General features: G+C 40.2%; 1 protein-coding gene across 1 annotated transcript in view; it reads right to left on the minus strand.

Moving 5' to 3' along the window:
* Positions 1-4,098: 4,098 nt before the first annotated feature.
* Positions 4,099-10,959, minus strand: part of MMD (monocyte to macrophage differentiation associated) — a 15,574-nt gene continuing 8,713 nt past the window's right edge. Inside the window, exons 5-6 of the mRNA XM_015831882.1 lie at positions 8,800-8,869; positions 4,099-6,739 (exon numbers count right to left, since the gene is read on the minus strand). Of these exons, the coding sequence (XP_015687368.1) occupies positions 6,539-6,739; positions 8,800-8,869 (271 nt within the window). The 3' untranslated portion in view covers positions 4,099-6,538. The remainder of the gene's footprint in view (positions 6,740-8,799; positions 8,870-10,959) is intronic.

The following is a 10,959-nucleotide window of genomic DNA, read 5'->3' on the forward strand; positions in this document are numbered from 1 at the left end:
GAAATCACAATGGTATTCAGAGCACAAATGCAACAGAGCTTTCAAAATGAAACCAACTTAATTAACAATGAGCTTCTTCTAACGTAAAGCCTGCTAATGACTTAACAGAGCAAATAGAAAATTTAGCCTGTAGTCACCCTCCCAGTTAAGCTCCCTGTGCTTTAGGAAGACCGCTCATCTGGTTAGGATATGAAAAGGTGTCATTAGAAATGATGAGGATTTGGGTAGCCTCACAAATAGGGGTATCTCCTACTTTTACACAAATTAGCCCAAGGTCCTTTTTATTTATGTAAGATTTGTAAGACCCGTTAAAGCAGAATGGAAATCTTAAATAAACTATTACTTCTAGGCAATGCTTTTTTTGTTAAAAAAAAAAAAAAAGGTGCCGGAACTCACACATGTCATACAACCCGCCTTGCCTACCCTACAAGGTTCCATCCAAAAAAGGTGCCGGAACTCCGTTCTGGGCATTCTATGAGAAAAAAAGCCCTGGTTCTAGGGATATGCACAAGATTGAAAATATGGTTTGTTTCAAGCTCAGAATGAGACAGCTCAATTCAAAGTATTTCAGTGATGAAACAACATTCAAAATGTTTCAGTATTAGAGTTACAGAAAACATTGGGAACTTGGAACACGTTCTTTGCTTTCTTGTTTTCCATCAAAAGTCACAAGAGTAGGTGTGCTGCAAGTCTATGCTGAATTATTTTTTGTCATAGATATCCCAATTTTTGTCTGAGAACACAAGGCAATGTACATGGGGTGCTTCCATATCTTATTCCACAATTTGGTAAGCTGGTCAGGCTGTCCCAAAGACATTTGACCATGATCAAATATAGTATTATAACTACTGCACTGCAATGCACTGCACTAAACTCCATTGCTAATTGCCTTCCAAACTGCAGTAAAATTGATAAAGATTTTGGAAACATTAAAAGAAATCCTTAAGGAACAATAAGAACAATCAACTGTTTTAAATTATGTAGGTGGAGAAGTTTGATAGTCTATGCCAGCAAAAATTAGGATCCTGGGGGCATCTTTTAGAAGTAATTGGGGCTCCTCAACAGAGAAATCTTTTTAAGTTTTAAAAATCCTGAAGCTCCTAGACCAGTGATGGCGAACCTTTTAGAGACCGAGTGCCCAAACCCCCACCCCCACCCGTTCCCGCTCCACCGTGCCCGCTGGACCACCCACCACCTCCATGGCCCGCCACAGATCACCCAGGCAGCCCAGCAGCGCCATGGCGGCCACGCCCTCCACCCATACCCTGCAGCATTATCTGCATGCAATGGGGTGCAAGGGCGGAGTTGCCCCCGCTGCCTGGCTACCGTGTCCTTGGCTGCGCAGCATTGCGTTTCCTGTGCCCAGGGGCGACTCTCCTCCAGAGGGCTGCTGGTGAGGAGGGGGCCGTGGGACCAGGCGAGGCTAGGGCAATGGTGTGTGTGCCCACAGAGAGGGCTCCGAGTGCCGTCTCTGGCACGCGTGCCATAGGTTCGCCACCACTGTCCTAGACAACCCATTAATATAATGAGAATACTACTCAGAAACATTTCTTACAAGGTTCCCTTTTTTTTTTTTGGCAGTCTGCCAGGTCGATGGCATTTTCTGATGCTTTTGAATGTATGTAATTGGGGGAGGGAGGGAATTATTCATGCTAATATACATGAATAATATTAAAATTACAAGAAGACATAGAAGGGAAAGGCCATCATGCATCCTGGGGCCAGGAAACGATTTTCTAGGGCATGGGTGTCAAACTCGCTGCATCACATGACGTGTCGCTACATACGTGACTTTTTTTTTGCATTGCTGGAGCTGGGCACGGCCTCCATATGATGAAACCGGTCCGTGGGCCAGCAGTTTGACACCCCTGTTCTAGGAGAATTAAGGCCCCCTACAAGTTTGTGGATCTTTGTGAAGTTGAAAAGACCAATTAGAAATATGGATTTCTAAACTTTGTCTTCCAACATTATATCAACATACACCAGGGTTGTATGTTGGCCCATTCTTTTTTTAGCAGCCTTTCAAAACTATCACAGACTTCCCCAAATGACATAGAATCTAATTATGGAAATATTATGCTGATGTATAAACAGTTCTAAATAAGCCAAATTACACTAAAATATAAATTCAGAGTATCCATTGAAGTATGTAAGTTGGGCACACTGTCACACCCAGGTAAACTGCCAAATTAATTCCAATATGGTAAAAAATGACACATATTAATTTTTAAGATGCTACACAGAAGAGATTTGACTGCAGATATCCGGGCTCGGTTTCTAATTGCTGCTGTTATTTTACACTTCTGTTGGAGGCTTGACAGACTTGTTGGAGATTTCTCAGCCCAAAGAGTTGACAGTTCCCTTTCAAATGTCAGCCCTCAAGCTTAAATTAATATCTGCATCCTTCAAGATAGTTTTCTACTCTGGTGATGACAGACAATGCAATCCTAAACAGTATTGAGAATGAGGGGCTGCCCAGCTTTTTCAAAGCCCACCACTCAAGCGGAACAAAGCAGCAAGTCAATGGTCACGTTTTCTTCTCTTAATTATTTTCTCACTCCTTTCTCTGTCTCAATGGGAAGGAAAATAGGGATGCAAACTTGGTAGAGGGACTATTCTAGCACTGCTTGAGGGAAAGGAAAGGCCTTAGAATCAGCTGGTCCAAACTCATCTTCCGTCTGAGCTTGCAACATTTCACTTGGGCCCCCCAGCACAAATGAGGTGTCCCTGTAGACCAGGGGTGTCAAACTTGCAATGTCACATGACGTGTCGCAACGTTATCGTGACTTTTTTTCCATTGCCGGCAATGGGGTGGGCGCGGTTTCACCATGATGCATCTGGCCCGCCAGCCGGCAGTTTGACACCCCTGCTGTAGACAAATTACTCAACTGGTAGGGTGAGGCTTTGCTTCATTCTAGCCCAGGGGTAGGCAACCTTGGCTCTTTTATGAGGCGTGGACTTCAACTCCCAGCATTCCTGAGCCAGCCATGCTGAGGGGAAAGGGAGAGGTTTCCATGCTTAGCCATTCTGGCTCAGGAATTCTGGGAGTTGAAGTCCACGAGTCATAAAAGAGCCAAGGTTGCCTACCCCTGTTCTAGCCCCTTCCAGTCCCCAGATCTGAGGGTTAGAACTGTTGCTTGTTTTCAGTGATTTGAGAGTAGCCCTTTCTCCATTTACTACAATAAAAATGGGCAAATATTAAAGCGCTGCACATCCTTTAAAAGAGCACAGCAAAATATCAAAAACATTCCCCACTCTACAGAGTCAATCTCTTTCTATTCTTACATAAGATAGTCCTAGACTGCGACTGTTGTAAGTTGTAAGGCACTGAAAAAAGTGACTTCTGACCGTTTTTCACACTTACGACCATTGCAGCATCCTCATGGTCATGTAATCAAAATTAAGATGCTGAGCAACTGACTCATATTTATGACGGCTGGAGTGTCCCGGGGTCAATGGATCACTTTTTGTGATTTTCTGACAAGCAAAGTCAATGGGGAAGCCAGATTCACTTAACAACTGTGTTCCTAGCTTAACGACTGCACTGATTAACAACTGTGGCAAGAAAGGTCATAAGTTGCGGCAAGATTTACTTAACAAATGTCTCACTTAGCAACATAAATTTGGGGCTCAGTTGTGGTCTTAAGTTGAGGACTATCTGTAATTTCTCTCAAGTAAAAGAAACATATAGAAAGAGATGCTGAATCTCCTTTCAAACATATATGTATAGGGCAGGGGTAGGCAACCTTGGCTCTTTTATGACTCGTGGACTTCAACTCCCAGAATTCCTGAGCCAGCCATGCTGAGGGGAAAGGGAGAGGTTTCCAAGCTTAGCCATGCTGGCTCAGGAATTCTGGGAGTTGAAGTCCACGAGTCATAAAAGAGCCAAAGTTGCCTACTCCTGGTATAGGGCCAGATGTCAGTATTCTCTTGTGCTGCAATCTCTGAAAGATGCATAAGAGTTCGTCAGTGACCACTCTGGTATTTGTGCATGCCCACAGTGTGCCTCGCTTAAGGCCACAATATTTATTATTAGAAATTAACCATTAATAACTTCTATAATCTTGTACGACCCAGACCACAATAAATGCAACAGAATTCCAAATTGCACAAAATGTTTATTTGCATTAATCTAGTAACATTTAACCTTCAGGAACTGGATTAAATTAGGGGGAGGACATGTTCAGTTGTTTTCAACCTTAACACTTTTCATCCTTAAAAGATGCAACATTATAAATACCACAAGAAGTTACCATGAAGGTAGCAGTGTTATTTAGAACTAGTTTTAACAAAAACAGAGCTTTAAAAACATTTTAGTGGTTTTAACAGCACTACACGTGATTGAGAAAACTCACACAAAGTGAAAATATTTAGAATCAGATACACCAGTTAAGTAAATAAAAAAAAAAACAGAGCTGTGTCGTTCAGATATTCCAGAATGGACACAGTAAACGTTTTTGCACTTTTTTTTTTTTTTCTAACATTCTACTCAAGAAAGTTAAACAAGTTCTCCACCTCTTGGATTCCAATAGCTAGATGGGAATTTCTTGTAAGGCTCTTCCATTCTTTTGCAACCCTGTCTCTTGACATGCTAAGAAAAAGAGTGAAACAACTACCGTTTAGTCAGACATTTACAGACATCGTCACACTCTGAACAGCTTTGGAAGTGAGTCTGATAAGATACAATTTTATAGTCATTAGCTAATACTGCATTGAAACCAGATTTTTTTTCTGGGCAGCCTCTCTGTCTAAAGCAAAGGCATCCAACTCTAGAAGCTAAATTATAACCAAGTGGCAAATGTTGAAGAGGTTACATACTCCTGCCCCAACATTTTTATAGTTTTGTTCTGTTGTTTCACAGGTAAAATCTCCAGAGTAAAATCTGAAAAAGGCAACATGTTTCATTTTAGTTTTTTTAAATACTTACATGAAAAAGAGCAAGTTACAAAAAGCATAAATTCAATCTTAATATAAGACATTCATAGTACAGTGGGACGTATACAGTAACTTGACACTGACCACCACAATGAAGATTCAAACCTTGTCATTTAATAAACACATCAGACAACCAAACTGCTGCCGTTCTTTATTGTCCCAACTACTAAGAACAACATACGCTTGCAGTTTTGCGACTTTAAGTCCCAGACGGAGAAGATATCACGAGTCTTTTTAGCTTCCCTTCCATAAAGGCCATTTGGGTGTTATAGTGAACCACTCACTATTAATATTCAAAAATTTATCAGCAATTCTTTAGTTTTCAGAAATGGCAAAAGTACTCTAGTAGGTTACACCCAATGGGAGCAAATTGGCCCCAACTAGTAATCTTGAATACTGTAAGGACGCAGTCCTAAAATCACTAGGGAGTAAACCCCATTAATACCATGAGATTTACTTCTGAGTAAACAGGCATAAAGTTGCACTAGAACCTCTGTTTGAGCACCAAATGTCTTACGAATCTACAAAATTACTGATGCTTTAGAGTCATTCAAATGTTATAGCTGTTAACTGCTGGTCACATTTCTAACTAAATTTCTATCACACAGATACCTACAAATTCTTCTAGAAATGGCACTGTATTAGGTAGCATTAGTTGTATTCTGAAATACACTCCACACTGGCAATTCAGTTTACCACAGCAGGTGGAAGATTTTCAGGTTAGTTTGGCAAAGCCAGTTTTAGAAATTATTATCAGTCACATTTTTTAAAATGAAAACCCTGGTAGAGAGATTATGTACCAATATGTGGAATGTAGCCAGGTTTGTTTTTGGTTTTTGCAAAAAAAACAACAACAAGCTATTTCTTTAACTTTTTTTTTTAAAACATTTTATAAAAGTCACATTGGTTTATCAGGTTTGGGAGGGAAGAGCTAAACCCTATCAGTCCATGATTTGTATTTTATGAAATTATTTGTGAAAAGTGATAGAAGCAATTTTAAAAATGTGGCTTCGCTATATCACATAAACTTCTATAATTCATAAGTTTACATCGTTTAAAGATGCAGAAGTTAAAACTTATGACAGACATTAAAAAAGAATTTGTAAACATACCACCACCCATTTTTCACATCGCCGTAGCTTGTTAATGTGGAATGGATTTTTCATAATGCAGCATGTTGGTTTGAACCACAATCCCAACCTGGGCTTAAATGGATTTAAATGCCCCACCTAAAATTCACCGGTTAAATGTAGCCTCCACATCTTCACGATGGATGCAACATGAAAAGGATAGGCTTCTGTGCAGGCCACACTGAAATGAATAGGAGTGCCATATTCTTGTCCAAGTCCTATTTATTTCAACTGGGGCTCTCCTAGGACTGTACTTAGGAGAACAAGGTGCTCCAGCACTTGCTATGCGAACTGTAATTCTACGAAAGAGTTTTGTCACTTAAGTTCACAGTAAAGCTGAAAACGATCAGAGTCAGTGCATTATTTCCTCTACAATCCCCCTCCCCACATTTCCCGAGAATTTCTTTTCCCCCAAGTAATACTGAGTCAAAGGCATATTGTTGTTGAAGATGTCTCTGTCTTCGTGTTTCATATCATAGCTGAAAGATGATATCTGCAGGACTTCTGTAAAGATACTTCCAAATAGCGTAATAATGAACTGCAGCTGCTGTGGCAACAAACAGATGCCAGATGGCATGGGCAAATGGAATTATTCCATCACTCTTGAAGAAGATCACTCCCATACAATAAATTAGCCCTCCCCAGGCAAGTTCTTGAAGTCCATCAGTGTTGTTCTGTAGATGAACAGAAAAGGGAACAAGTTTCTTTTTAACCCGAGCGCATGTAAGAGAACAGTCATTAACACTAAAGGAATACAGTACAATTTCTGTTCAGACTATACACAGACAAGGTAAAGGTAAAAAAAACTATTAGCAGGTATTGACATAAACAATAGCTGCTGGCTTAAAACCAAAAGGCTCTATAGTACAGCATCCTGGTTTCTGCAGTGACCAGCAATATATTCATTGCTTTAATGAAGGGAGGATTATTGTGACCTAGGCAAGTGTTTACAATCCTCTCCAGTAGCTACTGGTTTTGCTATCCAAGTATAATGAGGAGATATGGAAGAAGAGGAGAAGGGAGAGACAGATCTATGGGGAGAGGTAAAACTATTCAGGCCCAATGATTCATTCCTGTGCCTCTGCTTGTGGAAATAAGTTGGACAGTCAGATGGAACAGCCACAGACCTTGATACTACTTCCAATGAACACTAGGTTGGCCTCTAATAAAAAAATGTTAATGTTCATGGCATTATAATAAATCAAAGAGTTAACTAAATGGGTAATAGCAACTTGTATAGGGTTCACCTTCTGCCAACCTAGTGCTTCACACAGAAGAGACTCAGACTTTGGGCTAGGGTCATACTCAACATCTTCAATTTCCACCACTCTTCTCCCTGGGATTCTTTTGGCTACCTTTGAGGATATATGCTGGCTACTTCATTACCTAGTGGAAACCTTGACTGAGCAGATACAGATAGTCTTAAATATAGAGGTGTGAAGGTTTCCAAATTTAACTTCCATGCTGAAGTCAAGGACGTTCATGATTTCATGGATTATGTGCATAAGTTCGGATTCCCCTCAAAAGCCAATGGATCTGGCTGAATTCTAGATGATTCTTGGGAGTGTCTTCTCTCTCAAGTACCTTCCGGTGGCTTGAGTGAGCTGTGGAATAACTAAGGCTCGGTGCTCCCGTCCCTTAAGGAAAGCAGTGACAAAATCCTTGCCTAAGGAAATATCTCTGAACCCAACCAATTCCTACTGCCTCTCTATACAGCCAAACTAATGACAAAGGCAGTAGCATTGCAACCCCAAATGATTCTTACAAGTAATTATCTACATCCCTTTTATCTGGGTTCAGACACGATCTGGCACAAAAACAAGCCCTAGTCCCTCTTTTGGATAATCTGTATTGGAGAGATGCTTGCCGTATCTCTCCACAGGCTTTTATTATACTACTGACCACCGTTTCCTTTTAGAGCATTAGGAAATGCTCTGTCGTCTGCCCATGCAGTGCTAGGAAAGTTTCCAGGATGCTGGATCCAGCAAAGGAATGCAATCCCTATTAACAGAATGCACCCAACACCAGTGGGTCAGCATTGTTTGTGTACATCCATTAAAAGTATAACTTTTCTGTTAATTTAATATTACTAAAAAGTCTTCAGAAATTAGACAATGACCAGGCTATTATTCATTTGTTTATCTGATTTATATACTGCCTTTTACACAGGAGCTCACAGAGACATAAAGAATGCTCCCTCCCCTATCCTCTTCCCTATAAAAAATATTAACACCCTTTCACTCACTACTTCTTAGCTTTGTTTTTATAGGGTTCCCCCCCCCCCCAGTTTTTGTGTTTTTTTAACAATAATAATTATAACTGATTTTGGCATTTATTATTTGCTTTAGCTTTGAAGCATGCCATTTTGTTTTGTGAAATGGGCAGCTATATAAACTGGACAAATAAATAAATAAGAACAACCCTGTGAGGAACTTTGGGTTGAGAGAGAGTGGGTGACTGGCTCAAAATCACCAGTGAGTTTCTGGCTGCCGGTGATCTAGAACTTCAGTCTCCCATCTCTTAGTACAACCCCTAACCACAACCCCACACTGAAGATCTTAAGATGTTGCCTCTTTTTTACGTTTGTATTGTTCCAATACTAAAAAAAAGAAAAAGGGAGCAAAAAATAAAGTTAGCTTCTTAGTGCTCTTTTAAATTTGAAGTCTATCAGTGATTGCACAAGGGTTTTGTTTTTGTTTTAAATGCAACTATTTAGCGAATATGCATTCCTTACCATGGAAGTTACAACTAGAGCAGGAGAAAATCCCATTGCTAAATAGAAGAAGAGCTCCACGATTTTATACCTATGTACAAAAACAAAAGGCACATTAGCCTGCAATTATGAAAACTGTGCTTTCTTGCTTCAGAAACACAATGTATTTTTGCTTCAGTGTCGGCTATAAATTCCTGTTGTTTGTGGACAGAAGATGGAAGTAAACTTCAGCAAATATTTAACGGTAGATTTGTTAATTATATGTGAAGCAGCCCACAAAATGGGAAGAGTTTCTTGTTGGTTTAGTTTCCATGATTGGTAGAGAAATAAACAGCGTCTGTAAGCATGTGAGTGTGTATCACTCTCTTGCCTTCTCTCCCCAGTATTCGGAATGAATACTTTTCCTAACTCTGGGGGATGCATTTCTAAGTAAGGGACAGAAAAAGATGCACCCCCCCCCAAGCACTTGTGAAAAAGTATCTTGTGCAGCCCAGCATAACAAACTTCAGCAAGAGCACACCCTTGCTAGTGGCTCAAGATCTGCACAAGACCTCAAGTAGTATGCGGAAGGTCAAGCGGTGTTGGGCCAGAGTTAAATAGTTTTGATTTGTGGTGGGTTTAGAGTTTCTAAAAAATGAAACGTGTCCTCAAACGTCGTAAGAATAAAGGCACTGATATTTTCTTTTAAAATTTGCCCCAATCCACTCCCAAATTGAAGAAAACAAAAACTAAACCTTGATTATTTTTGGCCTTAACATGCTCAAAAGAAATGCTGAGGCCCACAAACTGTAAGTCTGGCACCCGTGCTCTACAGCAACCTTTTAAAGCAGGCGTCTCCAAACTTGCCAACTTTAAGACTTGTGGACGCCAACTCCAGGGGCTTATGGAACGAAGGAACTGGATGAGGCTGTCGGCAGGCCCAGAGGAAGAGAAAGAGACTTTTGGAGAAGTTGGTGACGGCGGCAGTGAGATCCAGGGGCAAAAAGAAGCAAGTCCTCTTTAACGAAAGGTGGAAGAGTCAGGATCAGAAAAAGGAAAGGAGGCGAGGTTGTCATGCAGGAATACAATCTAATTTGAGGGCTAATCCACACGGAGCTCCGTTTCCATCTGTCCTGTTTGCCATCGTTCGCTCCCTAGAGATTAAAATGGACGACCTGAAACTTCAGCTGGAAGCCACGAACAAGGGGTGTATATCGAAGGTGGTGACCGTTTGAGAGCTGTATGCAACGAAATTTCATTTTGGTGTACGCCGATTGGCGTACATTCAAAGTAACAATAAAGTTGTTGTTAAACTCCCAGAATTCCTCAGCCAGCCCTGGGAGCTGAAGTCCACAAGTCTTAAAGTTGCCAAATTTGGAGACCCCTGTTTTAAACCAACTGTGATACGCTTGTGTTAGGTAACACTTTTCGTATCTCCACAAAGCATGTGAAAAGATACTTCAAACAACACATTTGGAGGCAACACATTGGGCTAAGCTCCTTTAAAGGATCAGTCACACTTACTAGCATAACAATAAGCATAATGAAAACTTTCAGAGCCTAGTTTAATTTTTTTACTTGAACTCTCCAAGCCAGAAACAAAAGATGTGAATTTAGAATTAAGAGAATATTCAGAGCCTAGTAATTGATTTTCTGCACCTGAATGAACTCAGTTAGCCATAAATCCTGATCTACCTTCTGTCTATTGCTGTATTAGAAAATATATTCTCTAGAATTTTAATATTAAGAGTACAGTCTGGGTGTATAGAGTGGAATAAAAAATGGCTTGCAGCCACATTTTCTTTTCTTTTTTTCATATGAATCCAAGCTGTTCTCATCAAGCAGAATATTAAGTGCTGCTTTAATTATTTATCAAAAAGGAATCTTAAAAGCGAGACAAATGATTTTTTTAATAGGCCGATAATGTCCTCATAATGTCCTACGAGAGAGAAGAAAATTAATAATACAGAATGCAATTTTAGCAGAATAAAAGAGTGTGATTAAATGAAAATGGTCTGTTTTATCCTGAAAATGCAGTTGACTGGCACTCTGTTCCAATGGTTTTTTTTAATGTAAAAATACCACATATAAACACTTATCAAAGAGATGTATCACTAAACTGAGAGAGAGAGAGAGAGGGGGAGAGAGAGAGAGAGAGAGAGAGAGAGAGAGAGAGAGAGAGAGAGAGAGAGAGAGAGAGAG

This window comes from Protobothrops mucrosquamatus, unplaced genomic scaffold (assembly GCF_001527695.2).
Source record: "Protobothrops mucrosquamatus isolate PMUCROS unplaced genomic scaffold, P.Mucros_1.0 scaffold_285, whole genome shotgun sequence".
In the NCBI taxonomy this organism is placed as follows: Eukaryota; Metazoa; Chordata; class Lepidosauria; order Squamata; family Viperidae; genus Protobothrops; species Protobothrops mucrosquamatus.